At 48.2% G+C, this 15,410-nt stretch overlaps 1 protein-coding gene across 11 annotated transcripts in view; it reads left to right on the top strand.

Moving 5' to 3' along the window:
- The first annotated feature begins 6,263 nt into the window (after positions 1-6,263).
- Positions 6,264-15,410, top strand: part of PCMTD2 (protein-L-isoaspartate (D-aspartate) O-methyltransferase domain containing 2) — a 28,832-nt gene continuing 19,685 nt past the window's right edge. For 3 of the 11 annotated variants that reach the window (XR_004478428.2, XM_033410409.2, XM_033410407.2), the window contains exons 1-2: positions 6,273-6,502; positions 11,203-11,539. Coding sequence is in view for 9 of the 11 variants with exons in the window: in XM_033410409.2 (XP_033266300.1) it covers positions 11,233-11,539 (307 nt within the window). In the remaining 2 variants the exon portion in view is untranslated. The other 8 variants (XR_004478426.2, XM_049699831.1, XM_033410408.2 and 5 more) reach the window with 8 other exon arrangements.

The raw sequence follows: 15,410 nt of genomic DNA, 5'->3' as shown, positions 1-15,410 counted from the left end.
TGGTGGTGGCTCATTTTGCTTGCGCCACGATTTCTTCTGTTCCACATTATTGTACAGTATCCACTTTTCATCGCCCGTCACAATTTGTTCTAAAATGGAACGTTTTTGCTGCGTTTAAGTAGAGAATTGCATGCGGAAATACAGTCAAGAAGGTTTTTTTTCACTTAACTTATGTGGAACCCAAACATCAAAGCGATTAACATAACCAAGCTGGTGCAAATGATTTTCAATGCTTGACTTGGATGTTTTGAGTATGTCAGCTATCTCCCGAGTGGTATAACATTGATTGTTCTCAATCAGTGTCTCGATTTGATCCCTGTCGACTTCAACTGCTCTACCTGACTGTGGAGCATCGTCCAGTGAGAAATCTCCAGCACGAAACTTCACAAAGCACTTTTGACATAGTCAATTAGTCACAGCACCTTCTCCATACACTGCACAAATCTGTTTTTGCGTTTCGTTGCATTTTTACCTTTCTTGAAATAATAAAGCATAATATGCTGAAAATGTTGCTTTTTTCCCTTCCATCTTCAATATTAAAATGGTTACACAAAAATTCACCAATTTTGATAAGTCTTGTTTTAAATGCATGCTGATGTGACAGCTGTCACATACAATCTAACAAAATTGCTTCGAATGAAGTTAAAGACAGCTAAGTGCTACTCGAGCATCTTACAGAAAAAGGCAAATGAAACTTTTGGTCAACCTAATACTTTCCCTTTCTTGTAATGTCTCTGTCTAGTTTTGGTATTAGGGAAATTCTGGTCTCGTAGAATGAGTTAGGAAGTGTTCCCTAGTTTCTGTTTTGTGGAAGAGATCAGATAACTGGTATCATTTCTTCCTTAAGTACTTGGTAGAATTCACCAGTAAACCCATCTGTGCCTGGTGCTTTCTGTTTTGGAAGGTCATTAATTATTGATTTCTTTAATAGATGTAGGACTATTCACATGATCTATATATCCTTGTATGAGTTTGGTAAATTGCGTCTTAAAAGGAACTGGTTCATTTTTTAGATTATCATATTTGTGAGCTAGAGTTGTTCACAATATTCTTTTTTTAAAAAAATTATTTATTTGGCTGCACTGGGTCATCATTGCTGTGTGCAGGCTTTCTCTAGTTGTGGTGAGCACGGGCTACTCTTCACTGTGGTGTGCGGGCTTCTCATTGAAGCGGTTTCTCTTGTTGCGGAGCACGGGCTCTTGGCGTGTGGGCTTCGGTAGGTGCAGCACATGGGTTCAGTAGTTGTGGCGCACAGGCTTAGTTGCTCTGCAGCATGTGGGATCTTCATGGACCAGGGCTCGAACCCGTGTCCCCTGCACTGGCAGGTGGATTCTTAATCACTGCGCCACCAGGGAAGTCCCCACAATATTTTTATTTGCTTTTAATATTCATGGGACCCATAGTGATGGCCCTTATTTCATTTCTGATAATTAATAATTTGTATCTTCTATTTTTCTTGGTTAGCCTGGCTGGAGGTTTATCAATTTTATCAATCTTTTCAGAGAACCACCTGCTGGTTTCACTAATTCCCCCTATTGATTTCTTGTTTTCTGTTTCATTGATTTCTGCTCAAATTTTTATTATTTCTTTTCTTCTGCTCACTTTGGATGTAATTTGCTCTTTGCTGTGTCAGTCCCAGCTTGTTGATGGTGATGCTCTCAGCTAGGAATGCCTGAGGCACTTTCTGGGCCTGTATTACTTGTAGTGAGCCCCGGAGACATCCCCCCCAACCCTGCTACTGGGGCAATGTTGTGGCTGGACTGGCTCTTGTGGTTCTTATTAAGATCACTGGATGCACTTTAGCAAAAACCGTGAGGGAACTCTGAGGAACAAGATTTATTACTCACAGGTGCTGGAGGGTACATGGCACAGCTCAGGGCCACGCAGCAAGGTCAGAGGGGGAGAAAGAGAGCCTGGGGCTTTGCCTTTATTAGGGTCTGAGGGTGGGGTGTCTAGGATCATGGGGTCACTCATTACTGGTGAGCCTGGAGCATAAGGGCAGGAATTAGGGTGTAGGCAGGGTCATTCAGGTGCTCAGTTTTCTAGGTCTCCCAGGGTTTTCTGAAATGGGAACGCCATGCGGGGCGGGAGGGGAATTCCCTACCTGATCGTTTTGCTAGTAGTCGTGTCATACAGCTGGTGATATGTTTATTCACGAGCCATGTCATCTGACATGGATGCCTCGGTAATCAAAGCTTCACGCCAGGCACTTACACTACACTCTTCTCCCCTTTGTTTTTGTTTTTAAATGTATTTATTTTTGGCTGCGTTGGGTCTTCGTCGCTGCACGCGGGCTTTCTCTAGTTGTGGCGAGTGGGGGCTACTCTTCCTTGCGGTGCGCAGGCTTCTACTTGTGGTGGCTTCTCTTGTTGCAGAGCATGGGCTCTAGGCGTGTGGGCTTCAGTGGTTGCAGCATGTGGGCTCAGTAGTTGTGGTCCACGGGCTTAGCTGCTCCGTGGCATGTGGGATCTTCCCAGAGCAGGGATCAAACCTGTGTCCCCTGCATTGGCAGGCGGATTCTTATCCATTGCACCACTGGGGAAGCCCCTCCCCTTTGTTTTTGAAAGCTAGAATTCTAGGGTGGCAGGGTTTTGTTCTTCCTTTTAGTATGTTACTTCACTGTCTTCTTGCTTGTCTTGTTTCCATCAGGAGATCTGCTGTCAGCCTTATTTTTATTCCTTTGTACATAATGTGTCTTTTTTTCTCTGGGTGTTTAAAAGTTTTTTCTCTTTATCACTGGTTGAGCAACTCGATTGTGTTACACCTTGGTGTAGTTTCCTTCATGTTTCTGAGCTGGAGGTACCTTGAGGTTTGTAGTTTTCATCAAATTTGGAAAATTTTCAGCCTTTGTTTTTTCAAATAATTTTTTCTCTCCCAACTTGTCTTTCCTTCTTTCTGGGACACTAGTTACATGTATATTAGGTCACTTGAGGTTGTCCCACAGTTGTCATTGAGGCTGTTAACTTTTTATTCTCCTTTCTCTCCATGTCTTATTTGGGACAGTTCCTATTGCTACCTCTTCAAACCTTCCTGCAGCAATGTCCAATCTGCTGCTAGTAATATCTGCATAGTTTTCAACTCAGACATTATAATTTTCATTTCTAGAAGTTATTTTTGAGTCTTTTTTGTAACCTCTGTGTCTCTACTTAGCTGTTTTCAGTAGTTGATATTCATTGTAGCACCGTGTTAGTGTCTTTGTCTACTGACACTGAGATCTGCGTCAGCTCTGGGCCAGCTTCAATTGCTTGATTTCTCTCCTCATTATGAGTTGTATTTTCCCCCTTTGTGTACCTGACAATTTTAGATTGGGTGCCAGACACTGTGAATTTTACCTTGTTGAGGGTTCGATATTTTGTGTTCTTAAAAATATTCTTGGACTTCCCTGGTGGCGCAGTGGTTGAGAGTCCGCCTGCCGACGCAGGGGACGCGGGTTCGTGCCCCGGTCCGGGAAGTTCCCACATGCCGCGGAGCGGCTGGGCCCGTGAGCCATGGCCGCTGAGCCTGCGCGTCCGGAGCCTGTGCTCCGCAACGGGAGAGGCCACAGCAGTGAGAGGCCCGCGTACCGCAAAAAAAAAAAAAAAAAAAAATTCTTGAGCTTTGTTTTGGGATACAGTTAGAAGCAAATAGTTTGATTCTTCCAAATCTTTCTTTGATTTGTTAGGTGGGGTCTGTGCAGTGACCAGTCTGGGGCTAATTATTCCTCACTACTGAGGCAAGAGCCTTCTCCGTCCTCTAACCAATGTCCAGTGAACCAAGAGGTTTTCCAGTCTGGCTGGTGGGAACCCGCACTACTTCCTGCCTTGTTACGGTGCGGGGCGTTACCTCGAATCCTTCTGGGCGGTTCTTCGCCCAGACTTGGGTTGTTTACTGACATGCGTGTGCTGATTAGTTCTCTGCTGAAAATTTGGTGTGGGGGGGTCTCCTGCAGATCCCCAAGTTCCTCCTCAATGTCGCTTTCTCCTCACCAGCTGTGGCCTCTAGCTGCCTTGGCTTCCCTGAATCCTCAGTTTTATCTCCTCGACTCAGGGAGTCCTTCTGGCCCTGCTTGGGTTCCCTTTCTCTGCACCGTTCTCACAGTGGCAAGATGGGGCAATTGCAGGGCTCAGCCCATCGGTTCTTCATCTCTCAGGAGTCACTGAGCTTTGTTGCACAATGTTTAGTGTCCCGAGAACTGTTGCATCACGTATTTTGTCCATTTCTTTGTTGTTTCACGAATGGGGGCAAGTCCAACTCCTGTCACTGCATCTTGGTCAGAGCTTCAGAGTTTCTTAGTAGAGTTTCAGTTTGGAATTATGAAAAAATTCTGGAGATCGTTAGTGGTGATGGTTGCACAACAATTAGAATGTACTTTATGCCACTGTTCACTTAAAAATGGTTAAAATGGTAAATTTTATGTTATCTATATATTACCACACACAAAAAAGACACCTTAAAAAAAAGGGCTACCTGAACGAAGGGAAGTCCTAGTACTGTTCTTTGAAGATGACAACACAACCCCGCATGTGGCTCCAGCCTCGGGTATGCTCCTGCCTCAGGCCTATGCATGACCACCCCTGTGCCTGGGGACCCCTCCTCCAGATACATCAACCATGAGTGGCCCACAGATCACCCAACCCAAGCCTACCTCTTTCAGTGAGCTTTCCCAATACCTGTGAGAGACACCCCACAGCTCCCCATGGTGTGACCCCCACTCCCTGGGACAAGGAATAATCCCAGCTCACCCAACTACAGTGTGTCTGGTGGCCTTGGCAGGGCACTGACATCTCTTTTACAGACGGACAAATTCTGCATGGGCTGGATGCTGTCAGGAAGCAGGGGTATCTAAATGAGTGATACCTGTGAGGGGCAGGGCAGAGGGAGGCTCAGCTGTGCTGAGGCAGGAGCAGGCCTCACTGCTGTGGGCTGGGAGAGGGCACGCTGGTGGCACAGAGACCTGGTTTTGGCTTCTACCTGGACACAGTTAAGATGTGGCCTTTGTCACAGTGCAGCTTTTCTGCCAGATGTCTGTGTCCAGCAGGACAACCTTGCCGTGAGCCCAGGCCAACTCCCATTGTCAGGGCTGCCCTTCTTCCTGGAGAGCATGCTAATATCTACTCCAAGGAAATAATCTCTGTAAAGCGCTTAGCATGATGTTCTACAAAGACCAATACTGATGGTATGTTGTCTATTATTTATATTAGGAAGACCACTCCGCAGAGCAGAGGGAGGGGTGGTGAGATGCCTGGCCGCATAGAGAGGAGGGAAGCAAGGCCTAGGCAGGGTGGGGTGGATGGAGGGCGTATCCCCTCACAGCAGGGAGAGGGTCAAGGATGGCTCCAGGACCTCTGTAATTTGAAACAGTCACAGACTATCGCAGGCAATCAGGTAGGAAGGGCTCTGAGAACCAGTGTGACTGTCACTAGGTTGGCGGCAACCACAGGGCCACTGATTCGGGGCTGTGGACCACCAGGAGAAGCAAGCCTTCCCTGGAACATGGAAAGTGGTGAAAACTATGCCCCCAAGTGGAGCTCAAGTCTGGGGAGGAATGTGGGGGCAGGAGGGCCCCAGGCAGCAGTGCTTGCACCTGTTAAGTATAAGGGCTCCCTCATAGGACTGTGTCTAAGGAAAGGGTTCTGCTGCTAAAGACTCGGTTGGAAAACCTATGTGAGGTTTGGGCTTAGCAAAAGGAGGTTCGGGCAGATTTCACCAAGTTTACTGGGTAGGCCGGGCAGGTGGCCCACAAGGGATGTGTGGCATCGGGGCAAAAGGCCCCCCCGCGTCGGTGGGTGGCCGGGGAAGTAACACCGAGCATCTGCCAGTGGGCCAGGATGCAGGAGCAGGCCACTTCTGAGACGCAAAATGACAGGAAGGGCTGATCAGGATGCGGCGTGGGAGGCGGCGGTGAAGCCAGTGAGGGTGGGTGTGCAAGTCGAGGCTGTGTGGACCCCTCGCAGGGGTGGGCATGGTAGGGGCTCCTGCCCACTTCAGCTCTCCCTGGCCTGCAGCCATTGGACCCTCTCTTGGCACAGCTGGATCCTTCCGGTCCTGCAGATCTTCGCTGGAATGTCCCTTCCGTGTCATCCAAGCCACAGTAGCCACCGCCGCCGCCAGTTGCTGTCCATCCCCTGTGTTTTCATTTCTTCCTCACCGGTCGGTCCCCTCCTGGAAGGTCACTTCCAAGGAGTGAGCCCTGCCCGTCGTGGTCACAGCTGAGTCCTGGCTCGCGGTGGGGCGCGGAAGAGTTAACGCTCACCTGCGGCTGCCCTTTGACTTCCGCCTCCCAGCGGAGCGCGTGGCCGGCCGGGACGTCTGGATGGGGCCCTCCGCTGCGCCGTTGCCCCTTTGAACGCTGGACCCGGGCGCACGCGCAGTAGGGCGTTCGGGCGCGCAGGCGCAGTGGGGCGGTGGATGTTTACGGCGGCGGAGGTCGGGGCTGCGTAGTGGGAGGCGGACTGGCGAGGGGCGCCAGAAGAGCTGCAGGTGCGGCCCAGCGGCCGATTCCGCGGGCCCGCCGAGCCAGGAGGTACTGAGCCGCCGCCGCCGCCGCCCTCGGCCCGGCCTGCAGCGGGGTATGGGGGCGGTGCGGCCCCTCGGCCCCCTCCCCCTCTCTCCCTCCTCTCCACCCCTCCCTTTCCCGTGGTCCCGGGCTCCCGGACCCTCCCCCAGGGCCGCATTCTCCTCTCCCTGTCTTCCTGTCCTCTTCCGCTGTCCTCTCGTTCCGCACCGCCAAGCATAAACACCCCTCCGCGTCCCAGGCGTCTCCCGTCGCCCCTCCCCCCTCCCCGGGGGTCCGCCCTCCAGCGTTCCGGGGGTTCCCGAGGTCTCTCCAGGTGCGCATGGTTACACCCCTTGGGTTGACTTAATTCTCCAGAGGCGTAGCTCGTCCCTGACTTACTAAGTAGGAAACATTTGCAGTTAGCACGGCAAGTGGAGAGTTACCAAGGTTTGAAACAGGTTGTACCTTTTCAGAAGGTGACAGTCTGTTAAGGAAGTATTGGCCCTTCAAGCCTTGGGGACTTAGCTTCAGGCAAGACCTGAAAGACGCCTTCCGTTGGGAAAGGAGAGCTCGCCGGGCTTTGGTGCGTGTGTTTTGTTTGTGTTTGCGAGGGCCTGTGTCTCCCAAGTTGATGTTTGCACATCAGAGAAGTCCTTTATCTCCCCCCTTCGCTCATGTGCTTGTCAACGTTTTCTTCGTTCTTTTTGACCAAGGAGGGGCTGAAGTAAACAACTGCATTCTCAGTGTTGGGTAGACCGGCAGGTTCCTGTATAAACAAGTCGGAACTTGTGGCTCTGCTGGGGGGGAAATAGAGCCATACGCTAGGGTGGGAGGGGCCCTTGGAGATGGTGGGTTTCGGCTCCTGAGACCAGCGCCTGGGCCCCCTCCTTGCTTGTACTTGGCGCGGGACATCCCTGGCGGGGAGAGACTCCTCGTTCTGACAACGTGTCAGTATTTTCAGTTCCAGTTTTAGAAAGCATTTTTTTGTGTGTTTAGCAGAAATTATCTCCATCCGACACGTGTTCCACTGGCTTGGCTTTTATCAGGCTCGTGTATAGTGTGTATATGGCAGCCTTTCGAGTACTGGGGAAAAAAAATCCCTCTGCATTCCTTGTGAGAGTTTTGGTTTTCAAAATGAAAGAAGTCTCCATTTCTTCCATTATTCCTGCGGCAGGAGGTGTGGTTTTGGTTCCTTCTCCCCAGCTCATCTAGCTGAATTACTTTGTCCATGTTGCCCTTAATAAGTAGCCTGATAAACCCAGCGTCGACTTGAATCTTGGCCCCGGCTATTAGAGCTGCATGCTCCGTTAGCCTGGCCACTGTCACAGCCTCCTCGATTGTCCACCTGAGACCTTCCGATGCCTGGTCCTGCTCCAGATGGATGAGCGCCGTCTCCTCCCTGTGCCCTTACGGCTGGTTTTGGAAGAAGCAGCATTAGAGTAAGGCTTTCTTGTTGGGTGGTGCCCGGTTACTGCGGAGCGGTGAATTCAGGGTTGCAAAGTATAGTCGAGTGCAGCATCCGAAAAATGACTTGCCATTACTTGGAAAAATTGAATTTGAGTGGCTTGTAGGTCCAGATTTGGTTTGGCAAGGACACCTCTTAACCTGTTGTTGGTGTTTTTGGTGGTGTTAGGACTGATCACATTCGTGGTCAGTAATAAGCAGTGATTGTTTGCAGTGTGAGGGAGTGTTAGAGTGCCAGGGAAAGTTAATAGTAAATATCAGATCCTACAGGTTATCACGTGCAGCCTACCAGTGGCAGCAGATAGGGTTACCACGTAGTTATTTCGTCTGTCATTTTGGGTAGAGGTTACCAGTGTGTTCATTGGTAAAGAATTTTGCTCCCTTGAGGATTTTTTAAAGCTGTATTTGGTGTGGGGTAAAGAACATAGGCCCGGGGTTGAATGGCAGCCCTGTCCTTTCACACTAGTGTGTGATCACGAGAATAACTTCTCAGTCCCAATATGTCTAATAATGTCGTAAAGCCAAAATGAGGTCGTGACGGGCAGGTGGTGCCTGTAAAAAGGTTGTAGTTGGTTGCTAGTTTTACTAAAAACCTAGCCTTTGCACGTGGAATAAACTTTCAAAGTGAGGCAAAGTTGAAAATAAGGGATAAATACTTAATAGACAGTGAAACATACCCAACATATACTTCGTGTTTGCTTTCTGAGGATAGAACATTATACTTTGCAGGCTTCTGGGTGAAGAGGTGGCTTTCAGGTCCGTCCTGGAGGATGTGTGGGTGCCAGACATTTCCCTGAAGCAAGCAAACATGACCCGACTTTTAACTAGTGACCCCAATTTTAAGATGACTGTCCAAGACTAGGGCTGTAGGCCTTAGCCTCAGAACTAAGTGGCTCGCCCAGGATTAAACTTGACCTCATTAGCACTTTATCCCATCTGGCTGAGTTAACTGCCGTGGAGTGTAAGCAGGAAGGACTCTGAAACAATTTAGAGTGGGGGTGAGAATCTAATAATTGGAAGATCCTAGTGATTTGGAAGTCTAATATTCAGCTCTAAAATCTTTAATTTATTTTATATATTTTTATTTTTTAAATTAAATAAAAATTTTTTATTTTTGGCTGTGTTGGGTCTTTGTTGTTGTGCGTGGGCTTTCTCTAGTTGCAGCGAGTGGGGGCTACTCTTCGTTGTGGTGCATGGGCTTCTCATTGCGGTGGCTTCTCTTGTTGTGGAGCACGGGCACTAGGGCGCACGGGCTTCAGTAGTTGCAGCAAATGGGCTCAGTAGTTGTGGCATGCAGGCTCGGTAGTTGCTTAGTTGCTCTGCGTCATGTGAGATCTTCCCGGCTCAGGGCTCGAACCCACGTCTGCTGCGTTGGCAGGCGGATTCTTAATCACTGTGCCACCAGGGAAGTCTTCAGCTTTAAAATCTTGACGATGAAGATGAACTGTTCCAGCCATAACATAGAAGAGCATTTGTATTAAAAGTCCCACCTTTCACACATTTTGTGTCCTTGTGAGAAGCTGAAGATAAGTCTGTGTGGTCGGTGGCTTTCATTCCTGGGGAAATCTCTCCCACTGCAATTGCCAGTTTTGTGTGTGGGGTGTGTGTGTTTGGAACTCTTAGTTGCGGCATGTAGACTCTTAGTTGTGGCATGTGGACTCTTAGTTGTGGCATGTATGTGGGATCCAGTTCCCCGACCAGGGATCAAACCCGGGCCCCCTGCGTTGGGAGCGCAGAGTCTTACCCGCTGGACCACCGGGAAGTCAGTGCTGTTTTCTTTTTTCCCAGCAATTTATATCAAATGTTTTGTAAACATTACCATTTTATTTGAAGTAAAAGTCCCTAGGGTAAGTATAAAATTGGAGTTGTTTAGGAAGAGTGAAACCTCTACAGGTGAAGGAGCATTTTCGCTGTGAACTAGAGGAGGGTACGTGGTGTTCTGGTAGCCGGCTCAGAGGGGAACACGTGCTGTTGCTTTGTCTTCTTGAAGGCGGTTGGGAGGAGAGCGGAAATGTACTTTCCGTTGTTGACGAGCTGGAAAGGTTGTGTAGTAGGTATTGATACTTCGAGGAGTTGAGGGAGTTCTAGTAGCAGCTTCTCTTGCTCCTAAGCTGTAGCCTTGAGACGGGTGCTGTGTTCGTCACAGTGAGGTGTGTGTCACAGTATGTTTCGTGGGGAAGAGGGTATTGTGGGTGTTGTTTTTGCCTGAAATTTGTACATCAGAACATCCAGATCGGAGCTTGAATGGACTGCTTGACTTGGTGTTTATGCGCATGTGGGATGTGGAGTTGCTGGATAAAATATAAGACAGCAGGTAAATTTGAATTTCAGATGAACAATGAATAACTTTTTATTATTTGTTGACCTGAATTAAAAAAAATTTTTTTTTTGCTTTTGAAGATTTATGTACAAAAAAAGGATCTACAACACTTGAAATATTCAAAGAGGTTGATATTAGAATGATTTTCTAGTAGACATATCTGCTCTCTTTTTATGTTTACATTCAAAGATTTTTCCATATGTGGATATATACCTGTTAAGATAGATACATATTCGGGATTTCCCTGGTGGTCCAGTGGTAAAGAATCTGCCTTACAATACAAGGGACGCAGGTTTGATCCCTGGTCGGGGAACGAAGATGCCACATGCAGCGGGGCAACTAAGCCCGGCACCATAACCACTGAGCTCGTGTACCTCAACTAGAGAGCCTGAGTGCTGCAAACTACAGAGCCCACGTGCCCTGGAGCCTGCGCGCCACAACTAGAGAGAGAAAACCCACATGCCACAACTAGAGAGAAGCCCGCATGCCGCAATGAAAGAGCCCACATGCCGCAACTAAGACCCGACCAAAAAAAAAAAAAAAAAAAAAAAGAGAGATAGGTGTATATTCAAGATGATTTTAATCCTAAATGCTTGACTTTCTAGAATGATGACTTTTAGTAAAGTTTTGAATTCATACTTTAATGATGTTTTTAAGTCGTCAGCTATGTTTTAGGTATTGCATGTTCATCTGTATTCAGTCCATACTATAAATTACAAACTTATTTTTGGATGGATATAATTGAATTTCAAATTTAACTTTTTTTTTTTGAATCTGGCATTCTTGGGAGTGGAGGAGGGTAAGGTGGGAGGGGTGGGTGATGACTAAATATATTCCATCTGTATTACTTTCAGAATTCAGAATCTGAAATTGGTATGTGTTTAGAACTTTTATTGCTCCGCTCTAACCTTTAGTATGAATTGCCCTTTTAAAAATCTTAAAGCGGCAGCTTTCTGTAAGCGCGGTCCCGAAGATGGGAGGCGCGGTGAGTGCTGGTGAAGACAACGACGAGCTGATAGACCATCTGAAGGCGGCGCAGTACATCCGCTCCGAGCTGGTGGAGCAGGCCTTCCGAGCTGTTGACCGCGCCGACTATTACCTCGAGGAGTTTAAGGAGAACGCGTACAAGGACTTGGCGTGGAAGCACGGGAACATCCACCTCTCCGCTCCGTGCATCTATTCGGAGGTGATGGAGGCCCTGGACCTGCAGCCTGGCCTTTCCTTCCTGAACCTGGGCAGCGGCACCGGCTACCTCAGCTCCATGGTGGGGCTCATCCTCGGTGAGTCTGGCTCTGTCCCACGTAGGAGGGAGAGCCTGCCGGCAGCGTGTCCTTTTGTGGAGACCGAGTTGTAACTGCCCTCGGCCTTCCCGGCCGTCGTGGTGTCCACACAGTCCCTGGGTGGGGGGTGATTGTGTTAATCGAGAAATCCCCATAAGGAACAGAAGGGTCCTTCTGAAGCTTTCCTGTCCCCCCAGCCTGCACCTCCAACATCTGATCGGCACACCCTCCTTTTGGACGATGGAGGACCTAGACATTGTATAAATCTGGACCTCATGGTCATTTCTCGATTAATACAGTCACTCAGGCTGCCCTGTCATGGTCTCTAAACTGGGAGTAGTTAACTTTAAAGTCCCCTGGAAGTTAAAGTTCTTCCAAGCAGTTTTTGTTTTTGTTGTTTTAATACTAAAAAAGTTAATACTTTAAGTTGTTTATTTTTAAATATATTCCAGGGATGGGAAGGATTTCACAAGTTATCTCATTTGAAGCCATTTAGCCTGTTTTCCCAGGTTTGCTAAATATCAAAGCTTTCGGCTTAAGTATCTTAACATCGTTACCGGGTCAGTGTTAAGATTCCGAATATCGGCGATTTCAAGTAATAACGGCTTTAAAGTCATGTTTAAATCATTAGCGGTCCATCACAATATTGTTTCTTTGTGGTTGATACAGGCACTTAAGAAAATCTTAGCAGTAACAGTTGCTTTTTGTGGATATGGAATGAAACTTTTGGTTTCTTTATAAGTTCATATACTTTAGAATTTGCTGAAGTTTTGAGATTCTGATCATCTGACTTTAGGCTATAAATTGCTACCCTCAGATTATTAAATGTGAAGTTTTTTTTTTTTTTTTAAGCTAAATGCTTTTGAACTTAACTTGGATTGAAACTGCTTTGCAAAGGGAGCCCGGGTTATTCATCATTCCAGAATTAGTGAATTGTAATTCCCTCTGTTGGAGCTGAAAAATTGGAGGAGCTAAGGATAAGGTGGTCAGGTTATCAAACTGGTTAGATTAGAAATGCTACTGAAAAGAAATGAAATGCTCAGGAAAAGGTGACTTAAAGTAAACCTCAGCTGACCTGCTGCACTCGATGTTGTGTAGAAGTTATAAAGAAATGGCTTACAATTGATGTTGTTGTTTGTCTTTTCTGAGTCCCCTCTTTCTTGGGAATTTCACTAGTTATTAGGGGAGGAGAGTTCTGAAGGAAGGAAAGCTGTGTTTTCGGCTGCAGTGGACACTGCGTGGTGCTCTGATGTATTTGAAGGAGGTAACTTGAGAGTTTGCATTCACGGGTAGCCATCTTGGATCTGCAGGGAGAAAGCTGTGCGCACTGGACCGTTCTCACCGTCTGGATGCTGTTTGTCCTGGGCCTCCCTGTCTGGTTCATTCAGCCGTGACGGTGCTTCGTGCAGATCACTGCAGAGGTGGAAACCTTGCTGGCCTCCCAGTGCCTGCAGATGTGAGGCTTGAAGTGTTTCATTTGACTTAGGGGTTCTTACTCTCTGACCGCAGCCTTTCTGCCACATTCCTGTGCTCATTCTGTGGCTCCACCCCTTTGCTGAGGGCGCTCCCTTCTTGAGGTCCCAGTTGGCGGTGGGGAGGACGCAGCACTTGTCAGCTTAACCTGAAAGTGTCGTGTGATGCTCTGCTTGGGGGGCCTTGTGGGACTAGTTTCAGTGTTGTGTCTTTGGTGCCACCATTCTGCCCGCCCCCCGTACTCCCTCCGCTTTTAGTTCTCTTTTTATTGGGGTGGGTCAGGGGATATGTGTTTTTAGTCTGGTGTGAAGCTTCTTGGGAATAGGAGGTGTGTCCTCAATAAGTGCCTAACAAAGGTGAGGGGCTGGTGAGAACATGATGATTGGGGAAAAAAGGCAAGTTTTCTTGGTCTCTGGCAAGTGACCTAGAGAGCAGTGGGGATGGAAACGGAGTAATGTGGATGTGATATAAACACTGGAAATGTGACTTCTCAAGTAGGCTGTGGTTTTTCTTTTTATAACCATGTTTATTCTTTTTTTATGATATTTTATTTATTTTATTTATTTATTTATTTTTGGCAGCGTTGGGTTACTTATTTATTCATTTAATTTTTATTTATTCTTGCTGTGCACGGGCTTTCTCTAGTTGCAGTGAGCGAGGGCTACTCTTTGTTGCGGTGTGCGGACTTCTCATTGCAGTGGCTTATCTTGTTGCAGAGTGTGGACTCTAGGTGAGTGGACTTCAGTAGGTGTGGCACGTGGGCTAAGTAGTTGTGGCTCGCGAGCTGTAGAGCGCAGGCTCAGTAGTTGTGGCGCACGGGCTTAGTTGCTCTGCAGTATGTGGGATCTTCCTGGACCAGGGCTCGAACCCATGTCCCCTGCATTGGCAGGCGGATTCTTAACCACTGAGCCACCAAGGATGCCCGTAGGCTGTGTTTTGATGAGAGAATGTTATAGCAGCAGCTCTGTACGTGACAGGTGTTGAGAAAGGAGAGCACGTGAGTCATCCAGCAGAGGCAGGGAGGCCTGGGCCTGGGGCCAGGCTGCTGCACCAGGAAGGGGCCAGATGAACCAAGTGGCAGAGTGCAAAGCTGTGGGCGCACAGAGGGTTGCATTTACCAGGATTTCTGTTGGACTGTAGGGTTGAATGCTGCGCTGTGACTTTATATGTATGTCTTTTATTTATTTTTTTATAAGATGTTTTTGATGTGGACCATTTTTAAAGTCTTTATTGAACTTGTTACAGAATTGCTTCTGTTTTATGTTTTGGTTTCTTGGCCCCGAGGCGTGTGGAATCTTAGTTCCCCAACTAGGGATCGAACCCGCACCCCCTGCATTGGAAGGCGAAGTCTTAACCACTGGACCGCCAGGGAAGTCCCTGTATGTCTTTTAAATAAAGCCCTATGTGCCCTGTTCATTTTCACATGCAGATTTTTTTAAATTGAGGTATAACTTACCCGTAGTAAAGTAACAAGTGTGAAGCGTGGAACTTGGTGAGTTTTACATCCACCTCCATGTAAGCATCACCCAGAAAAGATGCAGAGTAGAGTCTGTGCCCCAGACGTCCTCATGGCCCCGCCCCATAGCAGGACCCCACCCCTCCAGAAGGGGGAGGACGCTCACCTCCATCACACAGATGAGCGTTACCTGTTTTGACCTTCATACAAATGTTTTTATTTTAATTTAATTCAATTTAATTTATTTTTTAATTTCTTCTTTGCATTTTTTTAAAAATTTATTTTTGGCTGCATTGCGTCTTCGCCACTGAGCGAGGGCCCTCTCCAGCTGCGGCGAGCGGGGGCCGCTCCTCGTTGCGGTGCGCGGGCCTCTCACTGCGGTGGCCTGTCCTGCTGCGGAGCACGGGCTCCAGTCATGCGGGCCCCAGCAGTTGCGGCAGGCGAGCTCAGCACCCGTGGCTCGCAGGCTCCAGAGCGCTGGCTCAGCAGCCGTGGCACACGGGCCCAGCTGCTCCGCGGCATGTGGGATCCTCCTGGACCAGGGCTCGAAGCTGTGTACCCTTCACTGGCAGGTGGACTCCCAACCACTGTGCCACCAGGGAAACCCTATTTTTATTTTTTATTTAAAAAAATTTTTTGGCTGTATTGGGTTTTCGTTGCTGCACGTGGCTTTCTCTAGTTGTGGTGAGCGGGGGCTACTCTTCATTGTGGTGCGTGGGCTTCTCATTGCGGTGGCTTCTCTTGTTGCGGAGTACGGGCTCTAGGTGCATGGGCTTCAGTAGTTGTGGCACGTGGGCTCAGTAGTTGTGGCTTGCGGGCTCTAGAGCGCAGGCTCAGCAGCTGTGGCACACGGGCTTAGTTGCTCTGCGACATGTGGGATCTTCCCGGACCAGGGCTCGAACCCGTGTCCCCTGCGTTGGCAGGCGGATTCTTAACCACTGC

This window comes from Orcinus orca, chromosome 16, assembly GCF_937001465.1.
Source record: "Orcinus orca chromosome 16, mOrcOrc1.1, whole genome shotgun sequence".
Taxonomy (NCBI): Eukaryota; Metazoa; Chordata; class Mammalia; order Artiodactyla; family Delphinidae; genus Orcinus; species Orcinus orca.
This window is presented reverse-complemented; position numbering and strand designations above follow the sequence as displayed.